Source organism: Peromyscus eremicus, chromosome 15 (genome assembly GCF_949786415.1).
Source record: "Peromyscus eremicus chromosome 15, PerEre_H2_v1, whole genome shotgun sequence".
Taxonomy (NCBI): Eukaryota; Metazoa; Chordata; class Mammalia; order Rodentia; family Cricetidae; genus Peromyscus; species Peromyscus eremicus.
The window spans coordinates 31,673,285-31,700,353 of NC_081431.1; the positions used below are offsets into that span (position 1 = coordinate 31,673,285).

A 27,069-nucleotide genomic window follows, 5' to 3' on the forward strand; every position below is an offset into this window, starting at 1 on the left:
TTGGTCTCAAAGGAAAAGATCAAATAACAGTTGAATATCTTCCAGTACCTTCAGAAGCCAAGCCAGAAAGTCCAGTTCACAAGTGTACAATGTACCAGGACTTACATAAACCATCGCACTCTGTTCTTCAAATCAACTTGTTTAATCAGTAGTGAAGGCCACACAATAACAGCACAGCATTTTTATTCTAACATGCAGCATTTTTATGAACTCTGAACATTTAAAGGTAATGTCAAACTATTTTATCTTTTAAATGCTAGCCTGTCTAAAGAGTTTTTAAACTACTTATATGTCAATAAGCGATATATCTCCTCCTTTGGATGGCATCCTTGGGTTGAGAGAGATAGTGAATGGACTAATATCTCAGCCTTGTGTTTTAAATATAAAGTATTGTTGTCAGATAATTAAGAGTAGAATGGGAAAACAATGTGGATAGCCCTTGAATATGTGTACTTGGAAGGAGTGAGTGATCCTTAGAACATTACCTATGTATACTTGGAAGGTGTGAGTGATTCTTAGAACATTACCTATGTGTACTTGGAAGGTGTGAGTGATTCTTAGAACATTACCTGGTACAGTATAGACAATTATTTACTAAATTAATATATTAAAATGTGTGTGTGCATGTACAATTGTGTGCACACGTTATAGTGATAACAACTGTTTATGTCTGTCTTATTGGCCAAACTCTATGCTCTATCTTATAAGTCGTGTTCAGTGTTTGATACATAACACATGTTCTTGAAATATATGTTGAACTAGTAAGCCACAATTTGAATAAATCAGTTAAGGTCCTTCATGTTTTTGTTTTTTTGGTTTGTTTTTGTCTAAACGTAAGAACATAGTTGACCTATAAGTGGTTCACAGAGATACTGAAACTTCTTTATTGGAATAGCTGGCAATCAGTAGGCACAGGGTTGTTTTGTTTTGTTTTTGTAATGCCTGGCAGGCATAATTAGCATTTATCAGCAACAACATTCCAAGAGAGATAAATATCCAGAAATCCCAAGAACAGGCCAATAGAATGAAAAATTGTCCTGCCCAAGGTATCTAGTGATATCTAGGTATCTACAATGATGTGATTTAAAGTAAAGGATATTTTTTAATTGTCTGTTGTGACTCTCAAGCTAACATTAGCTGAAAGGACTCTGGCTCTGCTTCCTGTTAGCCTTAAGGAATGTCCCTGGCTTCACTGTCAGATCCCACATGTAGAATGTAGGAATAAAGCAGCCAAGTGCTCTGGGCTGAACTCTGAACTAGGTCCCTGCTCTTAATACCAGTTCCAGCTCATGTAGTCTGGGAAATGGAATGGAACCCAGTAGTTTATCTTGGCCCCTACTGCCAAGCCCCAACCAAGACAAGAAATCTCCTAAATCACATTAAAATTTTTCTCATGCCACAGAGCTCTTGCTAAGGAAGGCTCTGATGATGGGTGCTATCCTGATGACATCCATCTCTGTCACCTCAGAAACAATTATGAAAGCTTTAGGTGGGAACTCAGAGTTGCAAGTTCCCTTATGGGTCTTGATCATGGGGTAACATTTGCAATGTGAGGACAAGTAGCCTTGCCCGGTGGCAAAGGACAGCGGGTGACAGAAGCCCACAGGCCTGTGGTTGGAGCCAGCTCTCAACTCGGTATTGCTCAACAGTGAACTCAGTGATCAAAAATCACAGTGAATCACAGCCAGACCTTGTCTGAGACACGTGTTCAAGTTTGCACTGTCTTGTTAGCTCCAGAATAAATGCGTAGTCTTATCATCTAAGTTCTAGAACATTTTGTTTTATTTTACGCAGTGAAAGTATTTTGTTCATGTTTGATGCTGTTGGTTTATCGGACTGTTGTTTCATCTTGGCTCTTTCATCTAGACTCATACATGGACCCCCTGCTCAACAGAGTAAAGGATATTAACAACTTAGTGTATACATGCAGCCATATTTTTCTCTTTAATATAAGTTTATTTTAGATTGTGTGAGTGTGCCTATATGTCTTGCATTCATATTGAAAAGAATTTTTAAATAACTATACATTTTTCTAGTTAAAATGTAATAGCCTTTGTACATGTTGTATCTGCTTTCCGTGTGACATAGGATTTCTCTAAACCATCTATTACAACTGTAATAGCTACATTATAGCTTTTTAGTACCCACAGACTATCTTCTGGGAATTAAGTAATTTATTCATTTCTCTATCAGTAAGCATTTGTCAAAGACAGACACATGGTTTCAAAAACGTCAACATAAAAGAGACTCATTATATGCAATGACACCAACACAAGGATTTCAGGGGATTTATCAGCAGGGACTGCAGGATGGCACTTTTCAAAGAAGAACTGCCAGAAAGGAAAAATCTAAACTAAAAGTATCACAACTGTCCAAAGAAATAAAAGACAGGTAAAGACATTTTCAATGCCAGAAAAACCTGAGAGATCTTATTCTTAGGCCTATCTTATTTTTAAAAATGCAGGGAAAACTTTCCAGTTGAAACAAAAAGCTCAGAAACAATGTGGAATTATAAAACTCCCTGATAAATATGAATAAGTATAAAATTTAAAACATAAGAGTACGGTAACATGCTTGCCTTGTAAGCATAAGGACCTGAGTTTGAATATCTAGAACTTGTGTAAAAACAATCTAGGCAGGTCAAAATGTGTGAGAAATGGAGACAGAAAGATGTTTAGGACTTGCTGGCCACAGCATAGTCTATTCCGTGAGCTCCAAACCACTGAGAGAGCCTTTCTTAAAAAGAGATAGATAGTGTTTCTGACATCCAAAGTTGTCCCCTTTATACCCATACATGTACACAGACACAGACACACACACATACACACACACACACACACACGCATGCATGTGTGCACCAATAAAGTTTAATGATGTGCAACTCTAACTTGTTATGTCTCAATAAAGTTTGAAGGAAAAGGAGTCTGTGCTCTTAGGAGGTATAGAGAGATTGACAGGATTGGAGACATGACCTTCTTGATCTATCAACATAGGCCAACTTGACAATTGTTTCTAGTAGTGTGAACACTGGTATCAGCAGCACTTGTGACCTGCAGGAGAATCCAAGAGATGAGCCAGCTACCTTCCCGTCATTCTCTCTAGAGCATCAGCGTCACCTGTTATTGCATGAACGTAAACCAAGTTGTCTTAGAGAAAGACACTGTGTCGCCATCAACCACATAACAGCACAGCATTTGGCATCACTTGGTAGGAAAAATAAGCAGAATGATGTGACACAGCTAGCATTCCAAAGTCACAGGCACAGTGCATTGTGCAATTCAGACAAAGCTATTTAAATATATTTAGACAAGCCATTTCAACCGATAAGATGTGTGAATCTCTACCTAATTAATCTCCTTTTGGAAGCAAATGCTTTCTTTAAAAATCAAGTATGTTAACAACTGCTCATTATTCTACATTCAGTTACTTTTAAACATGACCTAACACTGCCTGTATGTCTGTTTTTCCACTCAGGCCAGTTACTGTACAAGTTTACTGCTTAAAGTATAGTTATTTCCTCCTGTTCTAGACTGTGAGGCATTTTGTGAACATACTCACACTGCAATGGCTCTTTTAGAAAGTACATATTCAACAAATTAAGTCTCAATTTTGCAGAAATATAAATATTTGAATAGAAACGACAACTAAAGATATATGCATTAGATTACTCACAGAAAATAAAGCTTGTAAAATTACTTTTTAAAAAGGCTTCCGTTGAAGTTAGGTGCCTGAGTTTCATAAATGCTTTTAAGTGCAAGCTTATCTTCACTGCTTTCTGAAGAGCTGAGTTTGACTCTGTTGACTCTGTTGACTTCTTGGCCCCTTATGTAGAACACTTTCCCATGGCTCTGACCATATGTCCCTATCCCACTTTGACCAAGTGGCAGGCAGTTTCAGATGCTGAGACCTATGTCTGTAAGTAGGCAGAGAGCTTGACTGGTGGAGATGATAGCGTAGTGAAGGTCTTGAAGAATGGGCATAGTCTCCTCTCATGTCTTTGCTTGACTGAAAGTCTCATCCCTTCTGAGCAGATAGAGTACAGTGGACACTTCTCACACTGGAGGCCCATGAGGAGGGTAAAGTGCAATGGCAAGAGACGCATTCACTTCCAAACTCTTCCCTGTGGAATTCCTTTAAATACAATTGCAAGCTCTGACTTTAAATCTGCTGAGGAAGGTCTCACAGAAGACCCACAAGGCCCTCAGCAAGATTCACTTGAATAATATAATTTTTCTAAAGCCCATGACCAGGTCTGACCTACTTGCTACGAGTATGTCAAGGATTTTTTTTTCATATCATAGAAAAGCTATCTTCACTGCTGGTCTATCTCCAATCCAATTATGATTAATTTTCCATAGAGTTTGGAAGGTTATCACAGGCTACCTCAAAAGACCTACAAATAAGGAAAGTAAGGTAAACTTTGGAATTATACATAAGGAAACAGAATCGAGAACCATAGCAACTTGGAAAAATTGCTGCCTCCCAGGCAAGGACCTAGGGGTGAAACTGGAGGTTGCTAACAGGAAAGCAGGTCTGAGTGACCAGAAAGGTGGCCCCAGAGACCCACACATCACAGGAGCTGGGGTGTGTACTCACTTGCTACAGGATCAAGGATTATCCCTTTAAGAGAAGCTCCTCCCTATTCCAATAACACACTCCCCAACTTACCATCAGGTGCCCAGCATTTTCTCTTTCAGACTCCCCAGAAGACTCGGGGCTTAAACACACAGAAGAAAGGAAGACAAGGAAAAGGTAGAAAAAGAAAGCTGTTGCAATGGGCAAGGGGTAGGGGAGTCTGGGAGGTGAATGGAAAAGGAGTGAGGAGGAGGGTCTGGTGGGTGAATGGAGTTGGGTGGTTCTTCTTTCACTGTGGCTAGAATGAATATGGCATGCCATTCAGGAAGTTGCCTGGTTTTATTTTTCCTGGGTGTCCTAAAATAGGATTCTCATCATCTAAGTATTTTGTTTGTTTGCAGCATTATGGACTTTTACTCAAAAAGAAAAATAGAGAAATAGAGGTAGAATCTAAGGATAGGAAAAGATTAGGAAGTGTGATTTTCTTGGAAGAGAATGGAGTTGAGAATGGATAATAATGGGAAGATATTGTTTGAAGGCAATGGTGACTTTTGTTGAGGAAGGAAAAGGACAGACTATCTGACATATTGAGATGTAGGTGTTCCCAGTCTTATGTCAAGTAAAACAGACATAGGCATACATGTATGTTATATGTATATGTGTGTATGCATGTATGTATGTGTAAGTATGTATGTGTATAAGTGTATGTATATCTGTGTGTTTCATATATAAAGATTCAAGTACCTACAAACCAATGATGTGGTTAGGCTTATGAGGGTTGCATCTGTATTGAATACACACATGGTTTTTTTTTCTTCTTGATATTATTTAAGTGATATAGCAAAACAAGTATTTCCAATGAATTGGTAATATCATAAATTACAAGTAATCCAGAGATGAATTGAAGGATACAGGAGGATTCCATAGGTTAAACCAAAATCCTAGGCCGTTTATTGAAGGAATCTGAGCATCTGCAGATGGTCATGAAACCAACCCTCTCACACAAAGAGACCATCATACATCTACACATAGATCTTGGTTTGCTTTATTCACATATAAACATTTTTGTGGAGCTTTGTGTGTCTATAACATAGCTGTGAATGTGTGGTGTGGGTGAATGTTTATGTAGCTTAGTTGTGAATCTCTTAATTTGGGGAGCTGACTGAAAAGAAAATGCTTAATACATTTTGCTTTCACATGCTTGTGCATGTGTGGATGTGCCATCCTCTCTCGCAACACTCACGTGTGCGCGTGCGTGCGCACACACACACACACACACACACACACACACACACACACAAACTTGTTTAAAAGTTAAACCAACTTTTAAAATGTGAGGTTACCAAAGATCACAAGTCTCAAGGTGACTTTCTTTAGCTGCTTACTTGCCAAGAACCAGAAAGCACTTTGATGACTAACAGAAGTTCTGAAGTACTTTGGATAGGTTTTCATGCACGCCAAAACAAAATTTCCCATTAAACCAAAAACAAACACCAAAGTAAGGTCTCAGAAACGCTGCTGGAACTGATCTCTGCCTCACTCCACAGGAACCCATGAAGAGGAGAGTGGCTATCGTCGGAGCTGGAGTCAGTGGCCTGGCCTCCATCCGGAGCTGTTTGGAGGAGGGGCTGGAGCCCACCTGCTTCGAGAGGAGCGATGATGTTGGAGGCCTGTGGAAATTCTCAGTGAGTGTGGCATCTGTGCAACAGGCAGGGAAGTGGAGGAGGAGACTCCAGGCCTGCCTAGGTGACAGTTGTGACTCCTAGCAGGATTGGATCCCACAAAACACAAGAGAGGAAGTAGGTCAGAAATAACCTCCTTTCAATTTAGCAGAAAACCAGTTACCTTAGAGAGTTTGTTTATTTACAGAATTCGCCTCTGATAAATCACAAGTAAGAGTCACTTGGAGATTAAAAATCCATAGTCAAATACTAGGTACTTGTATATAATATAAATACATGTCTTCCTTGTTTAAAATCCAACAGGTAGGTCTTGGAGATGGCTCAGTGAGTAAAGTGTTTGGCCCCACAAGCATGAGGATCTGAGTTTGGATCCCCAGAAAATACATAAAAGTCAGGGTGCAGTGGTGTACACCTATGATCCCATATAGTGAGGCAAAGCTATACCCATACATATGGCTACCAGACAGTCAGTCTAGCCAAATCAGTGAGCTCATGCTCAGTGAGAGACTGTACCTCAAAAAAGGAGGAAAGGGATTGAGGAAGACTCCAACTTCTGGCCTCAGCATGCTCTTGAACATGTATACATTTGTCACACAAAATAAATAATGTGTAGTGGGAAAGTTTCTCCGATCCCACCAGGACCCTGCAGTCCTGTGGCCTGCTTATAAAATAATCAATCACTCATAAGCTTATATTAATTTTAACTGCTTGGCCATTAGCTCAGGCTTATTACTGACTAGTTCTTGCACTTAAATTAACCCATAATTCTTATCTATGTTTAGCCACATGGCTTGGTACCTTTTCTCAATTCTGCCTTGTCATCTTGCTTCCTCTGTGTCTGGCTGGTGACTCCTGACTCAGCCTTCCTCTTCCCAGAATTCACCTCTCTGCTTGTTCTGCTTATACTTCCTGCCTGACTACTGGCCAATCAGCATTTTATTTATCAACCCATCAGAGTAACGCTTATTCACAGCATACAGAATGACATCTCGCAGCATAAATGTTTCAAATGTGAGGATACAAAAGGTCATGTTAGTGATTTAGACCACAAATTTCAATTTCTCAGGTAGATTTGGTCAAGAATCAATTAGCTACAAATGTATTAGGTTATTTCTATGCTCTATATACTGTTCCACTGGTCTAGGTGTCTGTTTTTATGCCACTATCATGCTGTTTTGGTTTCTGTAGCTTTGTGGTATATTTCAGAGTCAGGTAATGTGATTACTTCCAGCTTTTGGTTTTGGTTTGTTTCTTTAGTACTGCTTTGGTTTGGCTTGGTTCAAGTCAATTGTATCTATTTGGAGTCTTCTGTCCTTCCAGAGGGATTCCAGGACATTTTTCACTAGTTTTGTGAAGAACATCATTGGTATGTTGATAGATTGAATAATAATCTGCATTGAATCTGTAAATAACTAGGGTAGTACGTACATAGTAACATCAATTCTTCCCATCTATGAACATCAGAGTTATCTCCATTTGGTGAGGTCTTCCTTAATTTCTTTCATCAGAGTTTTACAATTTTCATTGAAAAGTCTTTTACTTCCCTGGTTAAACTTATTCCTTTGTAGTTGTATTTTTGTTTTGTTTTGTTTTGAGAGGGGGGATTGTTGCTTTGTTGTTGTTGTCATTGTTTTGTTCCTTGTTTGTTTGTTTGTTTGTTTGAAATAGGGTCTCTGCATAGCCCTGGCCCTAGGTATCTGGAAACTCACTCTGTAGACCAGGATGGACTCAAATGCACAGAGATCCACCTGTCTCTGTCTCTCAAATGCTGGGATTAGAAATGTGCACCACTATGTCCATCTCCTTTGTAGTTCTGTACCAGTTGTGAATGGGATTCCTTTTTACAATCTCTTCCTCTTTAATCTTACTAGAAAAAGAAATGATAAGCTCTTTGGTAAATGGTACTGGAAAAAGAGGAAATTCACAAATGGATTATTAAACTTGACCCCCTATACCTCTCATGCACATAAAAATAAAGCAAAAATGGTTTTAAAAACGTGAATGTAAGATCCAGAACTACATAATTACTAGAAGAAAACAGGGGAAGCATTTCAAGACATTAATACAGGCAAAGAGAAAATGGATATGGCCCCAGCAGCACAAGATATGATAGGTGAATGGATGAAGTAAGTGTGGCACATAGTCTGAATGGAATAGTGCTTGACCTTAAAAAGAATACCATCCCATTATTTTCAGCAAAACAGTTGAAAATGGAAGTCATTGTGTTAAATTAACAAAATGTGTTCTTAAATAATTGAATGTGTAGTAGCAAATACTAAAGGCTGGGAAAGGAGAGAGATGAAGCAGACACTGGGAGTTTAGCTAGCAGTCACACACAAACAAGTAGATTGAAGTAATATGCTCTATATTATAGTTTCCAGTAACCAATTATGTGGTTTTTGAATAAAAGAGTCACCCTAGCACTCCAAACACAACGTGATGACAAGGGGTAGAAAACTCGTTTCCTTAATCTGATCAACACGTATTGTACCTATTTATTGAAATATTGTGGCTCAAAATATGCACAATTATTCTGGGTTAGTCAGCATATTTTTAATGATTGAAAAGATATAATTTCTAAATACTCTGGTTTAAGCACTATGCAATGCCTACATGTATATGATTTTTATATGATAGCCTACAAGGTAATACAATTAAAGTAGTAATGTTGGGAGTATGGGAGGGCACTGTGCTCTCTGGAGAAACATACTCCTGACAACGTGCCTTTATGGAGGACAATACCATCTATTTACAATGACTATATACAATTAAAATGCTTATTTTAGAACACAAAACACTCAATTTATTAACACAGGCAGAAAGTAGTTATATCTACTTTAAATTAAACAACTTAAATCACACATAAAATCTCTCCATTCCTGTTTCCTCCAACACATTTTGCATTACTAATACAAATACTAATTTTTTATACATTGTGTACTCATTAACAAGTCTTGGCTTTTCTACTAATTGTTGCTATACACATTGCTAAATAGAACCTACTTAGTCTGTGTAATGTTACTTGTTTTTAAAGAAATTTATTTTAAAACACTTCTTTAGTATTTATGTAAGCTTGCTATTTACTAACAATGAAAGCAAAACAGCACACTAAGTAATAGCAATAATATTGTCAAAAATGAGATGCTGGGAATGTGGGTAAGTGGTAGAGTTTACAAATTAATACAATTCAGAGTTCATTCAGAAGCCTTAGGTTGAATTCCCAGCACCACAAAACCGGGCATAGTGGCTCTCACCTCTAATCTCAGCACTCAGGAGGTGGAAGCAAGAGGATCTGGAAGCTCAAGACGGTTCTCAGATACACAGCAAGTTTCAGGCCAGCCTAGAATACATAGGGTCAAGAGGAGGGCAGGAAAGGGCAGGAGAGGGGAGAGGAGAAGGCAGGAGAGGGCAGGAGAAGGGATTAAAAAAAAAGCAATTTAGAAGATAAAAACTAATGAGACAGCTGCAAAGGGCAGTATAGGACACATTTTAAAGTTCATTTGATGTTTTATCACTAACTATCCATTTATCCCAAGTAGCCTATCAGCAGATGGGTTCTTATTCCATCCCTGATTCAAAGCCAGAGTGATGTACTGCCCTCTCACTGCTGACCCACAGAGTAGATAAACTGCTTTGACCAGGCCACAGTTTTAGCTAAAATTTCTGTTCCCCAACAGCCCTCCCCCAAACAATTAATTCGTAAGTTGCATTGATTTACAAGAAGTTTAATAAAGGCTCTTTTTCTATACACAACCATTTTATTAATTTTTATTTATAATTTGAAAATTGTATGCATGTATTCAGTGTATCTTGATCATATGTGCCTCATATCCACCCCCAATTCCTCACTCCAATTCCCCCTTCCCCATTCCCCGACACATTGCCTTCTCAACTTCATTCTGTGTGTGTGTGTGTGTGTGTGTGTGTGTGTGTGTGTGTGTGAGTTCAGTTAGTGCTGCCTATCTGCTCATGGGTGTGGGTCATCCACAGGGGCTTGAGTAATCTACCAGTAGCCAAATCCGATAAGAAAGGTAATTCTAGCCTGCATGGGTCTGCACTAGATCCTCTACATACATGTTATGGTTGTTAGCTTGGTATTTCTGTGGGGCTCCTAACAGTGGGAATAGGAGTATCTCTGACCCTTTTTTCTGCTCTTGGGACCCTTTTCTTCCTACTGGGTTGCCTCACCTAGCCTTGATATGAGGATTTGTGCCTAGACTTAGTGTATCTTGTTTGCTGCATTCAGTTGATAGACCTGGAAGACCTTTTCTGAAGGAAACAGAGGAGGAGTAGATCTGAGAGGAGTGGGGAGGTTACTGGGAAGAGTGGAGGGGGGGAATGAAGTCGGGATGGGTTGAGAACAAAAAGAAAGAAGGAAAGAGAAAGAGAGGGAGGGAGGGAGGGAAGGAGAGAGAGAGAGAGAGAGAGAGAGAGAGAGAGAGAGAGAGAGAGAGAGAGGAAGAAGGAAAGAAAGAGTTCCTTCTTCCTCCCAGCAGCCATTAACTGCCAATAGTTCCTCACCTTGGAGTGGGACTGCAGAAGCCCCTTCCCCAATCCATGTTTGAATTTTTTTAAATTTAAATTTATTTTATTTTACAATACAATTCAGTTCTACATATCAGCCACAGATTCCTTTGTTCTCCCCCCTCCTGCCCCCCTCCCCTTCCTCCCAGCCTATCCCCTATTCCCACCTCCTTCAGGGCAAAGCCTCCCCTGAGGACTGAGATCAACCTGGTAGACTCAGTCCAGGCAGATCCAGTCCATGTTTGAATTTTTAACTGGCTTGACCTTGTGCAGGTCCCACGCAGGCAACAACACTTGCTGTGAGTTCAACAGCAGCATGTGTGCAACAGTCATGTCCTGTCCAGAGGGCATCTTTTCACAACACCCTTCTCCATCCCCTGATGTTCTTTCTACCCTTTCTTCTACAACATTCCCTGAGCCTTGAAGAGAGGGGTCTATACAGATGTCCCACCTACAGCTGGATTCTTTTACTTGTGCTACCATGCTGGTGCTTAAAACATTTCAGATTTGGAATTTGCAGGTTGAGAGGCTCTATGTGAATTAATATATCCTTTATTTTTTCCCTCTTACCTAGCAATATCATTTCTATCAAGCTTTCTGAATTCACTGGAAGCTACAAATCCCTTCAGCGCCTCAAAAATCTCATGCAGACTACCCATGTGCATGAGTCACATGAACAGCAGAAAACTCGGGTCCCATTTCAAAGTCACATTCCTTTTTGAAACAAACAAAACAGCTAATTTGTCCCTTGACAATAAACAAACTTCAGTCATGCTAGTGATAGTGATTGGCATGACCTAATATTCCAATGTTTACTAAAAGGTCATAACCCGGGCACCCATCAGCTTTGAGTTACATGAGACCTATTGAGAACTTTCTAATGATCTACATGTTTCTCTACAAACTCACAGCCATCCATAGAGATCTGCAATTTAATCTTTCATCACAAAGCTTAAGGTCCAATCCAGATAGCTTACTGATTTCTTGTTTATGGAGGTGCTGAGAAAGACAGATATTTCATCTAGACCTATAGAGCACTCACAACATACCTTGGTGGTTTTAGAGATCCAAGCAAAGTTTCAGCTCTTTTAGCATGGTCTTTACAGTATTTTTTCTTTCAATTTAATGCCTTGGGCTGAGGATCTAGCTCATTCAGTAAAGTGCTTATTTTGCAAGTGTGAGCATCTGAGTTCAAGCCTCAGCACCCAGGTTTGTAATCCGAACACTGTGAGGCAGAGGCAGAAGGATTCCTAAAGCTTTCTTACAAGCCAGCCTAGCCTTATCAGTGAGTGGATGGCTCTTAAGGAACATACACCTGAGGTTGACCTACACACACATACAGAGGATAGGGGACACATTTGCACATGGACACACAGGTGTACACCACCCATAAACAAGCATATATATTTTTCATTTAGTGTCTTTAGTTCACCTCACACATACATTGAGACACCAGCTGCAACAAACAGGTTCTAAGGTGTACTCCTGCATAGGATCTACTTTGGTGGTCATTACCCTCTACCAGTTTTATTCTACACTGTTACTTGAAAGACATTTGAAACTCCAGGCCAACTAAAACAAAGTCTACAGTAGTTGAATCTAAGTCTGGATTGCTGTGATATTTTGTTTGTTTGTTTGGTTGGTTGGTTGTTTGGTTGGTTGGTTGGTTGGTTGGTTGGGGCTGTTTTGTTGGTGGTGGTGGTGCTGCTGCTGGGCATGTGTGCATGCATGCATGCATGTGTGTCTTTGTGTGAGTTTACCAGTGTATGGCTACAGATGAGAACCAGAACACAATGTCCTGATCTGCTCTTTGCCAAGTCTTTTTTTCTTCAATGTTCCTTTCTTCTTTCATCATCACTTAGTACCTCCTTTAGAATTTTTAGCACAATTCTGTAACTTTCCCATTATATAGGGAACCCTGCTGAAGAGAGGGGGAAGGATTGTAGGAGCCAGAGGGGTCAAGGACATCACAATAAAACCCATAGAAACAACTAACCTGGCTCATAAGAATTCACAGTCTGAACCAAGCCCTAAATATATAAATATATAGGTGACCTAAGCCCTCTAAATATATATGACAATGGTGTAGCTTGGTCTACTTGTGGGACTCCTAACAATGGGAGCAGCAGTTGTCCCTAATGCTTTGACTGGCTCTTGGGAACCTATTCCTCTTACTGGATCACCTTGCCCAGCCTTAATACAAGGGGAAGTGCTTAGTCTTACCACAACTTGACATGCCATGCTTTGTTGATATCCATGGGAGGCCTGTCCCTTTCTGAACAGAAACAGAAGAGGATGTGATTAAGGGTGAGCAGAGGGAAGGGAGAAGAGAATGAGAGGAGAGGAGGGAGAGGAAATTGTGATCAGGATGTAAAATAAATTAATTAATTAAATTTAAACAATATTACCAATGCAAACATTTCTATATTTCTAAAAGTTGAAACTCTACTACCTACATAAATGTTCAGTGGGCAGGCAATGTTCATAAATTCAATATGCTTGGTTCAGAATAAGCAATACGAATCTTACATTTAATTTTGAGAGATTAGGATTTAAAATGCTCACATTTACAAATCTTATAGATAGCGCCAATCGCCTATCACTGTTTTTGCAAATCAAATTGACTGCTAGTTGCTCATGTTCATGAGTTGGTGACACAGTGAAATCCTGTGGAGTTGAGCTATGAAAACAGCCATCACCATATGTTATATAAATAAAAATTCTAGTTGTGCACTTCTAAAAGGAAACAAAGAAATTGTTTCCCTTAGAAAAGAAAATAGATTAAGTATGTGCTTCCCCATTCTAAATCACGTTGGTAAATTATTTAGGGGAAGTTCATATTTACTTGTCATCTTATCAGATTCACTAGTGGGTAAAGGCCAGTTCAACTTACTATAATGACTTGGAACTGAATATAAACAAGAACTGTATACTCACATACCAATCTTCCCCCATCTGGAAATTTCATTCACAGGACCATACAGAAGAGGGCAGGGCTAGCATTTACCAATCAGTCTTCACCAACTCTTCCAAAGAAATGATGTGCTTTCCAGACTTCCCCTATCCTGATGACTTCCCCAACTTTATGCATAACAGCAAGCTCCAAGAATACATCGTTTCATTTGCCAAAGAAAAGAACCTTCTAAAATACATACAATTTGAGGTAAGGCCACGCAGTGTCAGACAGAGCAATCAGGAAGTCCGTGGCAGTGGCTCTGTTCCCATCTTTCCCCAGGGTCCCTTTCTTTCATCAATATTTTTAACAGTTTGCTTTCTCTAATTGTAGATTTGTGAACACTATTTTTCTCTCATGAATCTGTCAGAAATATGCAACTATATCACATATAGTTCTAACATCAAAATGGCAACAACTTAGAAACCAGTAACAAAAAAACAGATACACAATATCCATGGGTTTGTAAATTTACTTTCTAAATAATCCCTGTGTCCAAAAGAAGTTTAATGAAAAAAAAATACTAAACATTTAGAATTAGATATTAGTTAGACTTTTTGTGGAAAGCATAGAAAGCCATACTTTTGTGAGACCATAAATGTAACCATTTGCAGTAAACAATGAAAAATATTTAAAAACAAGCCAAAGAAGAACACACACACACACACACACACACACACACACACACACACACACATATATATATATATATATGGAGAGAGAGAGACCTATATACATACATACACAATGTAATGTTTTTATTTCTTCTGAGGGACTTTTGAATTCCTTAAGAATTCAAAATCCTTACTAATTAAATGATTTTATTAAGACCAATCTACTATTAGCATATTAAAGAAGGCTTTCTCTCTGCATTCCTTAGACATTTGTAACCAGTATAAATAAATGTCCTGATTTCTCAACTACTGGCAAATGGGAAGTTACCACTGAAAAGAACGGTAAAAAAGAAACAGCTGTCTTTGATGCTGTAATGATTTGTTCTGGGCATCATGTGTACCCCCATCTACCAAAAGACTCCTTTCCAGGTAAGACTGAAATTGAGGAAGCCACCTACACATCTGTTGAAAATAAACATCTTAGTGATGTCTATTTTAGTCTACTTTCTCATGCAAGTAACAGAATACCTGGGGATTAAGACATTGTAGAGAAAAGAGATTTGGCCCATAATTACAGGCACTGGCAAGTCTAAACAGACTGGTGCTAGCCTTCTAGCAAGGACATCCCCCCCACCCTGCCCAAGTTGCATCACAGCATGGTAAAGAAAAAGAATTAGCCCTGTCCAGCAACTGAGGATTACAAAGTGAGAGGGGTGGCTGGAGGGATTCAACAGGCAGGCTTGCTCTTTTTAGAACTAAAAAGTTACTGCTCTATGTAACTATGCTCGCTCCATCCTCCTTTCCAAGGGTGGTGTCCTCAAAGACCAACTTACTTCCCAGTTGCCACCACCTCTTGAAGGTTTATATCCACACCTCAGTACCACTGCAGTGGGGACCGAGCTGGCAGCACATGTACCTCTGGGGAATAGACTCAAGCCATCCCCAAACTGCATTAACGTCTTTTTAATTAAACTACAAACGGGCAGATTAAAATACGTTTCTGTTATATATAATTTATTAAGACTATTAAATTTTCTTATTTGGTGACCACTAAATATTTTATTTTATTGTTTTCTTTTAATGGAAATCAAATTGATTCATGTATTTCTCACCTTTCACTCAGGACTGAACCGTTTTAAAGGCAAATGCTTCCACAGCAGGGACTATAAAGAACCAGGGATGTGGAAGGGAAAACGAGCCCTGGTGATTGGCCTGGGAAACTCAGGCTGTGACATTGCTGCAGAACTCAGCCACACAGCTCAACAGGTACCGTATCCCCCACATTCCCCAGACAATCTGAAAGGAACAGAAATGGTTATTATCCTTTGCAAACCATTATGGAATGGGATGGCATGTGAAAACCAAGGGATATTTCACATACCTCAGCTTCCTAGGTAACAAGTGGGATTTGAAATCGCTTTATAGGTATCATTAGTGATGTTTCCTACCCAACAAGCTTCTTGAGACATTTGATACCTCGTGTGTGTGTAATCACTTCCTCTAAAACTAGTTGACTTCAGGTTAAAGCTATGACTAAGACACCTAGATAAGTTGTTCTATACTTCTGGGTTTCTGGTCTCCTCATCAATAAAACAGATAAAAACCAAACCAATTTAGAAATGAGAATGTGACCGAGTTAAAACCTGATTTGGTCAATATTGACAGAGAGCTGCATATTCACCCATCCATGCATGCATTCAATCTCTGGTTATTTCTTGTTCTGGGCACTTGCCTAGGTATTGGAGAAAGAATGTTGAACTGAACAAACATAACCCTCACTCTTGAACTCCAAGATATTAACTAAGTAAATGCTCTAATGTGTAAACTATGATTGCAGAAAGTGCTAGCAAGAAAAACAAAGCCCAGGATCTATGTGATTAGTAGGGGTGACCTGCTCCCCACGTGGAGGGAAAGACCCCTAGAGATGATGACACACGCAGAGAACCAGTTGAGAAAAGCACAGTATCAGAAGAGGTCTCCAGGTAGAGTGTCTTGAAGTGAGAAACTTGGTGTCTCAAAAACTGACAAAAGGCCTCTTGGCTGCATCTCAGTGGGTCTGGGAAAGAAGGGTGTAAAGGGAGACTGAAAGGAGGATGGAGGGGAATGATGAAGATCCCCTTAGGGTGTGACTTTAAACAGATGTCATCTCCTCACTTTGAAAGATTCATTAAAGGATGCCTTTCCAGAAGTCCAAAGGCAGGAATCTTATTTCTAGATGTTAGTCCTTCTGATGTCTATACTCCTGATAAGGTCCCTGAGCATCCCAGTATGTTTCTAGTTTTACTCCATGATATTATTGTCAAGATGTATGACGATCATGTCAGGACAAATGGCATAAAAATCTATTCCTATGCCTCTGTCCAAACACTGCACTTGACAAGCAGGAGGCACGCAAAGAAATGAGCCACATGACCTTCTTTCTTAAGAGGTCATAAAATCTAGTCAAAGCACACACACACACACACACACAATGGCACACATAGACAACCTCAAGAGCTAAGCAGAATGCATGACAACAGTGTAAGAGCTAACACTGGAATAAAAGATAAATGGATGATTGTGACACTAAATGCCTACAAGATTCCAGACTCGGTGGCAACACAACAGAGATGGTCCTGAGCCCATTTTTGAAAGAGAAATATAAATATATATATAAATATATATAGTTGCAGTGGTGGCAGAAGCTGTTCTTAGACAGGGGTATGATAGCAAAGCATGAAGACAGGAATCAGTTCTGTGTATTTGACAACTACTGACTCGTCTTGCTGAAATAAAGGTTCTTAATATCAACAACGGATATAATCCATCAAGGTGCTTTAATGCTCCTGCATAAGTGAGTGCCTTCGACTGTAGGTAAAGAGTCATTGAATCTTACTTTTCCCATTGGGGAAAAAAGATAATTGAAGACAGAAATATCAGCAACTTCTTAGAAAGCTCAGAGGAACTTAAGATCGGAGCAGGAGAAAACAAGAGAAATGAAATTCAGAGCTTCAGATTCCAAGAGCAGAGCAGCTACAGGAACTGAGACAGGAAAGAAAGGTTGGAGTCCCAGTGAGTGATCTTCTCAAAGACTTCAGTGCAGAGCTGAAAAAAACATGGATTATTCATAAGTAAAAGTATATCGTTTAAGGTTTTCGAACTAAGAGCAATAGGATGAACCAGGGTGATAAGATATTTATGTCTGCATATGGAATGAATTACAGAGAAGAAAACCAATTTCTGAAGCTCTCAAGGTACATTTCTTATCTAGCTAGTTTCTTTCATAATGGCATTACATAATTTAAAAGGAAAAGAAGAAATAAATAGAGGAAACCTAAAGACCTACTGTTAGGAATTAACGGAAGAGGAAGGAAAGGACATTTACTGATCACATTATATGTGAGGTTATGTCAGCCATATGGCACAGGTTATCATGCTGAATTGACCCTCATGAAAATCTGAAGTGGTAGATGATGTTCCTTTCTGGTTTAGAAGAAGGAAAACAAGATCAGTGAAGTTAAAGTAATCTTCCCTATGTCACATCGAGGTAAGAGGGCCAGGATTTGTGCCTATGGTGTCCTGATCACAATTTGCTTGCCTTATTTTACACCAATGCCTATTTGGGGATCATAACTGCTTCTCTGTAGCTATCAGTAGTTGGATAAGCACCCAGAAAAATATGATTGGAATTCATACTGATGGTCACCTGTGCTAAGTAAGACATCGCTAAAATAAGCTGGTTCCTGTCAGCAGCAATAGGGTAGCCAACTTTTAGAAGTAGGTTAGAGCGGAAGAAGCTTGTCTAAAAGTACTCTTGGAGTCAATGTCTCCCAGGAAGGAAAGATAGCTTCTTTTTGCCTTATGCTTAAGCTTTGATGGGCTTATGGATATGAACCAAGCTGAAACGAGGGTCCTACATGGACCAATCAGTGAATTCAGAAAACCCAGAAAGGAAATAAGACCTGAGTGGAGCTCATTTCTTTAGTCAAAACAATTATCTTTAGGAGGTCTGGCAGCTGAGGGATTCCTATTTCCTCCCAGTAAAAGAAAACAACAAAACAAAGAACAAAACTAAAAACCCAAGAGCAAGAGTAACAAGCCCATTCCCACAGGGAGATGTAGAGGGCATCGTACAATATGCACTACATTTAGCATTTGTATTTTTAAGGTCGTCATCAGCTCCAGAAGTGGATCTTGGGTGATGAGCCGGGTCTGGGATGATGGCTACCCCTGGGACATGCTGGTGATCACTCGATTTCAAACTTTCCTCAAGAACAACTTACCCACAGCCATCTCTGACTGGTGGTACATGAGGCAGATGAATGCGAGATTCAAGCACGAAAACTATGGCTTGATGCCTTTAAATGGGTAATGTGGACTGAAACACAATGTGCCTGCTAACATTTACTTCAGTGTCAACAACCCTTGATGTGTGTTGTAACCTCAAAACAGATCAAAAAAATATTCATGAAGTAATCACACCTCCTGCATCGAAGGATAAAGAACCGCAAATATTGGGGATGATTTCCACATAACCTTCATACCAGATTTGTACATCTAGAAAGTTAGGTAATACTGAAGCAATTAGTTCCCATAGCAACAGTAATAAAAATAAACTTGTTTTAAGCACTTCATATATTACCAGAGTCTTACCTATTCTCTCCTTTAGGCTCTGGCATATGACATACACCCACACAACTATGAAGAGGGCTCTGTTTGTTCTCCTGCTTTTCTAAGAAAACTAAAGTACAATAGAATTAATAATGTTACCAAAGTCCCACATTCAGGAAGTAGAAGCAACCTTCAGTATAAACCCACATCTGCTGATTCAAGGTCCTTTGTTTTTTATCTATAAAACTTTGTGACTTCACACTTAATGTCAAAGTGGAGTACTCTTTTCTCACCCCCTTCAAAGGATGCTCTCACTCTACCAGGTCTACATGAATCTGGCATTTTTTCAACATTGCATACAAATCCCAAACTTCTTACAAATTCATTAACTCAGCAAATACAAATGAAGTATTTACTGTGTCAGGTCCCGAGTGTTTGTGGATATATCAGGGTCTAGAACAAGCAGAATCCTGTCCTACTAGAGTACACTCTTAGTAGCCATAAACATACCATAAATGTTTAGTAGAAAGCTGTGTGTTATAGAGAATACAATGCAGGCTAGGGGGATGAAAATGCCATAAAGACAATTTTCAAGAGTGTCCTTGAATTGGGTTCAAACTCTAAGTTAAATTCTATGCCATCTCTTGAAGGAGGAGTGTAGATGCAGAAGGATAAAAGGGGGGTGAGCTCAGCAATCAGGTGGGGGAAGAAAAGAGCAGCAGGGAGCACTGAGGGAAAATAGTCATGTTAGGAAAGGAACTAAGAAAAAGTAATGATCTTTGAAGACAGACAGTGTTTCAGGAGGGAAGACGCAATTAACTAAGTCAAGAGTTACTAATAAGTTCAAGAAAATAACTGACCCTTCAGCTTTATTCTGACAGCCTTGGCAAATGCAGTCTCAGTGAGGCTAGGGTGCTTAACAACTGAGGGCATTGAGTTTACTACAACTGGCAGGTAGGAAGTGCAGTTGAATCTACCACTTTTCCAACCAGAATTCCACCTAATCTCACTGTCTCAGTTTCTCCTCCTGCAGCTTCTTCTCCTGTCTTGGCCATACATAAACAGCCCTTTCCTTCCACGCTATTCAAGTTCATTGTCAACTTCGGAACAATCCGTATGCATAGAGATTTTATTAATCAAAAATAAGGATCTCTTTTCAGATCCCCAGGGGCCAGTGCTTCAAACTATTCTCCCCTTCTTCTAGCTTTCTCTAAGTTCCCAGGAGCATTTTCTTTGACCTAAGTGGTGTAATTACTTCATGTGGCTCACATTTCACCACTGAATGAAAACCCAGGTGTGGCCCTCTCATACTGTCCTTTCACCCTTTCAAGTCTGTCTTACCATGGCCAGTTTGGAAAATAAGAAGAGAAGTTAACACTGTTAGTGCTTTGTCTGTGCTACAGCCTACAAAATCCCTCGTATTATTCAGATCTCCCTGTGATCTAAGATAGATGACATTGTCATTCCAGAAGAGAAAAGTGAGATATGGGGAATTCAAGAGGACTGAATCTTCTCAGTTTCATGGGTAATAGGAAGTAATGAAAGACTTCAGACACCAGGTACATTAGAACTTTTCTGGACATAGGCATGATAGCAACTTCTCCTACTTCCTACATGGCCTCATATAAGTTTTGTTCTTCACATGCATTAGTGATATTCCATAGCTTAGAGAAAACTCTTTGATTGTTGTGTTCCTTCCTTCACAATTTGTATAAAGACTAAGACAAGAAGGGCATGTTACTGTTACAATGACCAGTCTCTTCTGTCCATACAGAACCCTCAGGAAAGAGCCTGTGTTCAATGATGAGCTCCCAGCCCGCATCCTGTGCGGTACTGTGTCCATCAAGCCTAACGTGAAGGAGTTCACAGAGACCTCCGCTGTCTTTGAGGATGGGACTGTGTTTGAGGACATTGACTGTGTCATCTTCGCAACAGGCTATGGTTATGCCTACCCCTTCCTGGATGACTCCATCATCAAAAGCAGAAACAATGAGGTCACCTTGTATAAAGGCATCTTCCCTCCTCAACTGGAGAAACCAACCATGGCAGTGATTGGCCTTGTCCAGTCCCTTGGTGCTGCCATCCCCACAACTGATCTGCAGGCACGCTGGGCTGCAAAAGTAATAAAGGGTAAGTGGGCCAAAAATTTCAGCAACGGATGCTAATGAGAGTACTTTTCAGAATCTAAGTAATAATCCTAATTAAGAGACCTATCCAGCGTTGCGAATTTGTAACTCTATTTCCATTGGTGCTGTACTCTATAAGCACTTTGAAGCATGTGGCACTAGGTTATCGTATGAAATGGTATGATATTATTAGGAGATTTTTGCTGCTTATGATTCTTGGGAGCTGACAATTGCCTGAGATCATTCAATAGACAAGAACTCCAAGAGTTCGCGGTCCTAACTGCATGACAACATTATTGAAGTGTGATTTCAAACTGAATAGAATTACATTACTTGAAAGGGTGATAGGGAAGGATAGTTCCAGGCCAATCTCCAGCCAGCCTCAGATATCTACAGCCAAGGAGAGCACAGACTCTGGAAAGGCAGCGGCTCTTCTGTGCTATTTTCTTCTCCGCAGCGTGTTAGTTAAGGACAAGCAGTGGTTGACTTGAGACAGGAAGTACAAGATGTGAAAGGTGTTTAATCTCTGAGATATGAGAGTACATAGTATTCATATTTTCAAAAGGAAACGGAAACAACAGACTTGATTAGGGTAAGGCACGGAAGGAAGGCAGCAGAGCTGAGATCAGAGTCACAGTGACAGATGAAAGATCAGAGTCACAGTAATGAATGAAGTATAGCTGTGAGCGGCCGCAGATCATGAAAATACATAGAGCCATAATTAAAGAAAAAACAGAGATGTCAAAGCATACTGAGCAAAGTGAGTTGAACCTTAAGTTATGAAACTTCTCGGTGGGGGAGTTTTAGCAAAGTGGGCTCCTTTCGAAGCCATAGCTAAAGCTTCTAGTGCTACTCTAACTTGCTGGGGCTTACAGAGTCTCCCTTTCCTGTTGAAGCTTAGAGTGGGTATACACGGCACTGCACAGCCTGGGCTACCAGGCTGCTACCCATTTCAGCATGGTCCTACTCAGCAGTGACCTCCTTAGGTCTCCTTTGTGTCTACCTGCTCAGGCAGAGATTGGAGGTGGCCTCAGAGGCCTAAGTAACTCAGACAAAGCAGCAGCACCTCAGGGAGACTGGACTTAAAGGGAGATCACTAACTCTCTGTGAGGACAAGAGTTGTAACTTTGACTCTGAGAAAAGAAAATAAGGGAGGAAAGTAAAACAAAAAGGGGAACCAGGGAAGGAGATGACTCAGTTGACATGGGTAATTGATGCCAAGGCTGACAAACCTGGGCTCCATTCTGGGGACCCACATGGTAGAAGGATAAAACTGACTTCCACGAGTTGTCCTCTGACCACCACCACACACACACACACACACACACACACACACACACACACACACACACACCATGATACCTGGGTATGTATGCATTCACAGACACAACACAAATAAGTAGATTAATAACTTGTAAGAATAATCTTGAAAGAGGAATGCAAAGTGGGCAATTGACAGGAAATTGATGAAAAAGGCAAATGCTTAGATTACAAGAAATGGGCTATTGAACAAACAACTTAGTTTGAGAGAATCAGAGCTACAGCTAAGGGCTGAGGATTGAGTTTAGTGACAAGCACTTGTCTAGTGAGCACAAAGCCCTGGATTTGGTTCCCAGCACCCAGAAAAGAAAAATCAGAACCCCAAGACAGAAGAGCCAGTTTCAAGCAACCTGATGGTAGGAGTGAGTTGGCTTATGAACACATTTCCCACCTCCCAGTCTCTTCACCTGCACCTGGATAAGACAGAGCCCAGGGGCTATAATGAGGCCATGTTGACAAAAGCTGTCCAATGATGCTGTAAGGGCTGCAAGAATGGTGAGTTCAACAAGTCACTGCAAAGGGTGAGCAGTCATTTTTTTGAGATAAATTCTAATCTCATTCAAAAGTCATTCCAGCATTGCCAAAGAAATTATCCTACAATATATTTTAGTCTGTGTTTCAGAGACCCATATTAGCTTATATGAGCCTAAAATCCTGAGGGAGCTTCAAATGGCATCTTGTCACCTGGCACTCCCCGTATCCTTGGTGAATCTGGACAGTCCATCATCTCAGTCACTCTTAATATCTCTTGTTTCTCCACCAAGAGAATTGGGGGTTTACTAAGTTCTCTACTGTAGCTAGAGTTTTCCTGCCTGACCCACAGTCAGGACAAATCTCTGTCACCTGCCAGTCCCACAGCTGCTCAGACCCGACCAAGTAAACACAGAGATTTATATTGCTTACAAACTGTATGGCCATGACAGGCTTCTTGCTAACTGTTCTTATATCTTAAATTAATTCATTTCTATAAATCTACACCTTGCCACGTGGCTTGTGGCTTACCGGCATCTTCACATGATGCTTGTCATGGTGGCGGCTGGCAGTGTCTCCTCCCACCTTCCTGTTCTCTCAATTCTCCTCTATATTAGTCCCGCCTATACTTCCTGCCTGGCCACTGGCCAATCAGTGTTTTATTTATTGACCAATCAGAGCAACAGATTTGACATATAGACCATCCCACAGCACTCTACCTTATCTGCTGAAATCCCCTTCTCTGGCAAAGCAAGACTGAATTCCCTAAGGGGATTTTTTTCCTTGAATCTTGAAACAAAAATCAGAGCAGAGAGATGGTTCCATAAATAAAGTACTTATCACGAAGGCATGGCAGCCTGAGTCCAGATCCCCAACACCCATGTGAAAATTCTGGGTACGTCAGTGCCTGCCTGGACCCTAGTACTGGGGGCAGTGGGTGGATGCAGGAGGGTGCCTGTGATTTGCTGGCTAGCTTGTCTAGCCAGCTGGTGAACTTCAGGTTCAAGAGCAGACCATATCTCAAAAGCTAACGTAGAGAGCTGTAGAAAAGGGCACTTGAGATTGACCTCTGACCTCTGCTCATTCTCTCTGTCTCTGTCTTTTTCTGTCTCTGTCTTTCTCTGTCTCTGTGTGCCTCTCTCTCTCTCATATCTCTCTCATATCTCTCTATCTCTCTATCTATCTATCTTACACACAATACACATACAGACATGTGCAAAAAAGATACACACACATACTCCATACACACAAAAAAAATTCTGAAAAATAATTACAATTCACCTGCATTAGACTATAATTTATAGAAAATATTCTTTAAAATATGATTGAAAGTTTATGATATAGCTCTTCAATTAATATTAAACATCTGATATCTTTAAGAACCAAAATAAGATAATTCCATACTAGACTTTTGTTATTGTGGCAAGTGTTCTGAGAAGAGTGGGAATCCTTCATCAATCTGAAAACCATCACCTACTAATTTGCTCAAGACTTTGTTTTGCTGAATAGCAAAAAGTCAAAGGAAAATAGGACCAGTAAGAGGGCTCAGTGGGTAAAAGTGCTTGCCTCCAAAGCCTGATGACCTGGATTTGATTCTTGGAACTTAGTAAAAGGAGAGAAGTGACTCCATAAAGTTGTCCTGTGACCCCCCACGCCTGTGCCATGGCATGAATGCATGTGCACATGCACAGAAAAAATAAACACTTTTAAAAGTGAAAATATAACATGACTCATAATTCACTGAGAATGAAAAATACTGGGGTACGCCTACACTGGATTCATGAAACAATCATTTTTGCCCTTTCTTCTTTTTCAGAAACATGCATTTTGCCTTCTGTAAAAGACATGATGGATGATATTGATGAGAAAATGGGGAAAAAACTCAAATGGTAAGAGCTTTATATTGTAGATTATATTGTAGGTATATAATAACGTAGATCTAGGATTTGCAAAGAAAACCAGGATTTGTCAATATTTGAAACTGATTTCATCTTAAATGATCCTTCATGAAATTAACAGAGTAAAAGCTATGTGCCACATTCTTCCATCCAAGAATCATTAGTGGAGATCTTCACGCCTGCCGTTGCATTGGGTCCCACTCAGCGCAAGGTGCAGAGTGAGACTAAGGATCCTCCCTGTATTTTGTCCCCATTTGCCCTGTCTTCTGCAGTACATCCCAGAAAAGACATGTAAAAGTGATGAACTCAAAGTAACCCTGTTCTCTAGCCCAGAAATCTTTCACAAGGTAGATGATACTTCAAGTAGATGCTTTAAATAAAATTGACTCAGCGGCATGAAAATTAACCCAGAAAACTAGACTCCATTCCTGAAGTGTCACTCATTAGCTCTGGGCTGCAAATAAATAACTTCACTTGAGCAAGAGACAATTATCGATTTGCTCCCAGGGACACAAAAGTTCTCCACTGCTCTGTAGAGTTGGAGAATTTATTTCCAAAGGAGATATGAAATATTCCCCTCAATAACACAAGAGAACAGCTGCTCCTGATAGACATGAGTTGCCTTCCCTCTTCTTGCTTCTGCGAAGCATGGGTGTCACAGGAGTCTCTCCTCTCCATCTCTAGGTTTGGCAACAGCGAGACCATCCAGACAGATTACATTGTTTACATGGATGAACTGGCCTCCTTTATTGGAGCAAAGCCCAACATCCCACAGCTGTTTCTCAAGGATCCCAGGTTGGCCATCGAAGTGTTCTTTGGCCCTTGCAGCCCCTACCAGTTCCGGTTGGAAGGTCCAGGGAAGTGGTCAGGAGCCAGGAATGCCATCCTAACCCAGTGGGACCGGTCACTGAAGCCTATGAAGACGCGTGTCGTTAGTGGTGTTCGGAAGCCTCGCTTATACTTTGATTTGCTCAGGCTCCTTGCGGTCCCTATTCTGCTCATAGCTGTTTGCCTTGTGCTCATCTGATTGGGATTCCCTCTAGAATGTTGGGTAGTCACTGACAATAACCAGGCAGGAACTTTGCTATTTAAAAATTGAGATTCTCATACCTCCACCTTTCCTGTTCAAGTTCATTTGGCAGGACATGAAGGCAGTAATTAGTAAGCAAGACAGTGTTTGCTCTGGCCTTTTAAGTAAGCCTCTTTCAGAATCATGCTAGTTTTTAGAGGTTGTAAGTCAGTTCTCTTTAAGTTTCACTAACACTTTGTAAGGAGAAGTATGTTTTTATGTCCAACTTGAATCATTTTTTTTGAAACAATTGGAAGTGGTTCCTTTTCTCTTTTAAACAATGTTTGAAAGGTGTACTTCAAATACAAACAGTGAATAAAATAGAGCATTTAGAACATAATCTTCTCGGGCTGCTTCTATAAACTATTTGTGAGCCTGGGGGGAGAGCTTGGCTACTGCATTCTAATTTTATTTCATTACTAATGCTCCAAGCAGTCTTTCTTGCCCCCTAGCTAAGAAACACAATATAGAAATCTGACCCACAATGGAGGTTAGCATAAATTAGCTCACTTCACTGATAAGAAAATCAGCCAAATAAGGAAAGAAACTCTCCAGCATAGAGCAAATAAATAATCACAACAATAAGCAATATACACCTTTGAGTTGCTACAAAAGATGTTTTTAAAACTGGGTTTTCTTGGTGCCATGACTTGAATATGGTAAAGGTTCTCTAGGGGACCTCAAGATGTACTGCTGAGAAGTGATGGAAACTTCCAGAGGTAGAGTCCAGCAGGGGATCCTTGGGTCATTCCATGCAGCAGGCCTTCAAGGGCTTTATAAGCCATTGGTTTCTTCTTTCTGGTCCTGGCTTGGTATGCAGTTATGTTAGCTAGTTCTCCCATGTGTTCCCACTATTCTGTCTACCACAGTCTGACACCGAACACTCAGCCAATGCCAGGGTTTCGTGCTCTCACACTGATCTGCCTCAGGTGTTTCATCACAGCAACAAAAATCGGGGACAGTTGTTATTCCAGAATGACGAGGCCAGCAGATCAGGAAATGATTGCCATTCAAAGGGCATCTCACTGTACACAGAGATTCCCTAGGGAAAGCCTTCAAAACTCAGAAAGATGAGAAATTCAACAGCATTCTCCAAAAATCACTGATATAGTACAGAAGAAATTAAAAATGTATCTTGACAGAAATAAAACATATGCAATATAGCAATAGCAGCCCTATGTTACAAACTTATATTACACAAATATCATATATGTGTAATGCTTGTACTCCAAGAAGTACTCAACATA

General features: G+C 40.1%; 1 protein-coding gene across 2 annotated transcripts; it reads left to right on the forward strand.

Moving 5' to 3' along the window:
* The first annotated feature begins 2,937 nt into the window (after positions 1-2,937).
* LOC131925428 (flavin-containing monooxygenase 3) lies at positions 2,938-26,162 on the forward strand. Of its 2 annotated transcripts, XM_059280747.1 has the most exons (9): positions 2,938-4,752; positions 6,123-6,260; positions 13,756-13,944; positions 14,615-14,777; positions 15,472-15,614; positions 18,496-18,695; positions 20,713-21,068; positions 24,672-24,744; positions 25,438-26,162. In XM_059280747.1, the coding sequence occupies exons 2-9, from the start codon at positions 6,129-6,131 to the stop codon at positions 25,778-25,780; spliced, it is 1,599 nt and encodes a 532-aa protein (XP_059136730.1). In that variant the 5' UTR covers positions 2,938-4,752; positions 6,123-6,128; the 3' UTR covers positions 25,781-26,162. The 2 variants fall into 2 exon arrangements, with proteins under 2 accessions (XP_059136730.1, XP_059136731.1); XM_059280748.1 differs by lacking the exon at positions 2,938-4,752 and having other exon boundaries at positions 5,884-6,260.
* Positions 26,163-27,069: the final 907 nt, after the last annotated feature.

Bases quoted from the DNA above. Each gene is read 5' to 3' on its own strand.
- LOC131925428 (XM_059280747.1), top strand. From the start codon at position 6,129: ATGAAGAGGAGAGTGGCTATCGTCGGAGCTGGAGTCAGTGGCCTGGCC. The intron at 13,945-14,614 runs GTAAGGCCACGC...TGCATTCCTTAG, and splicing joins TAAAATACATACAATTTGAG to ACATTTGTAACCAGTATAAA. The intron at 15,615-18,495 runs GTACCGTATCCC...TGTATTTTTAAG, and splicing joins TCAGCCACACAGCTCAACAG to GTCGTCATCAGCTCCAGAAG.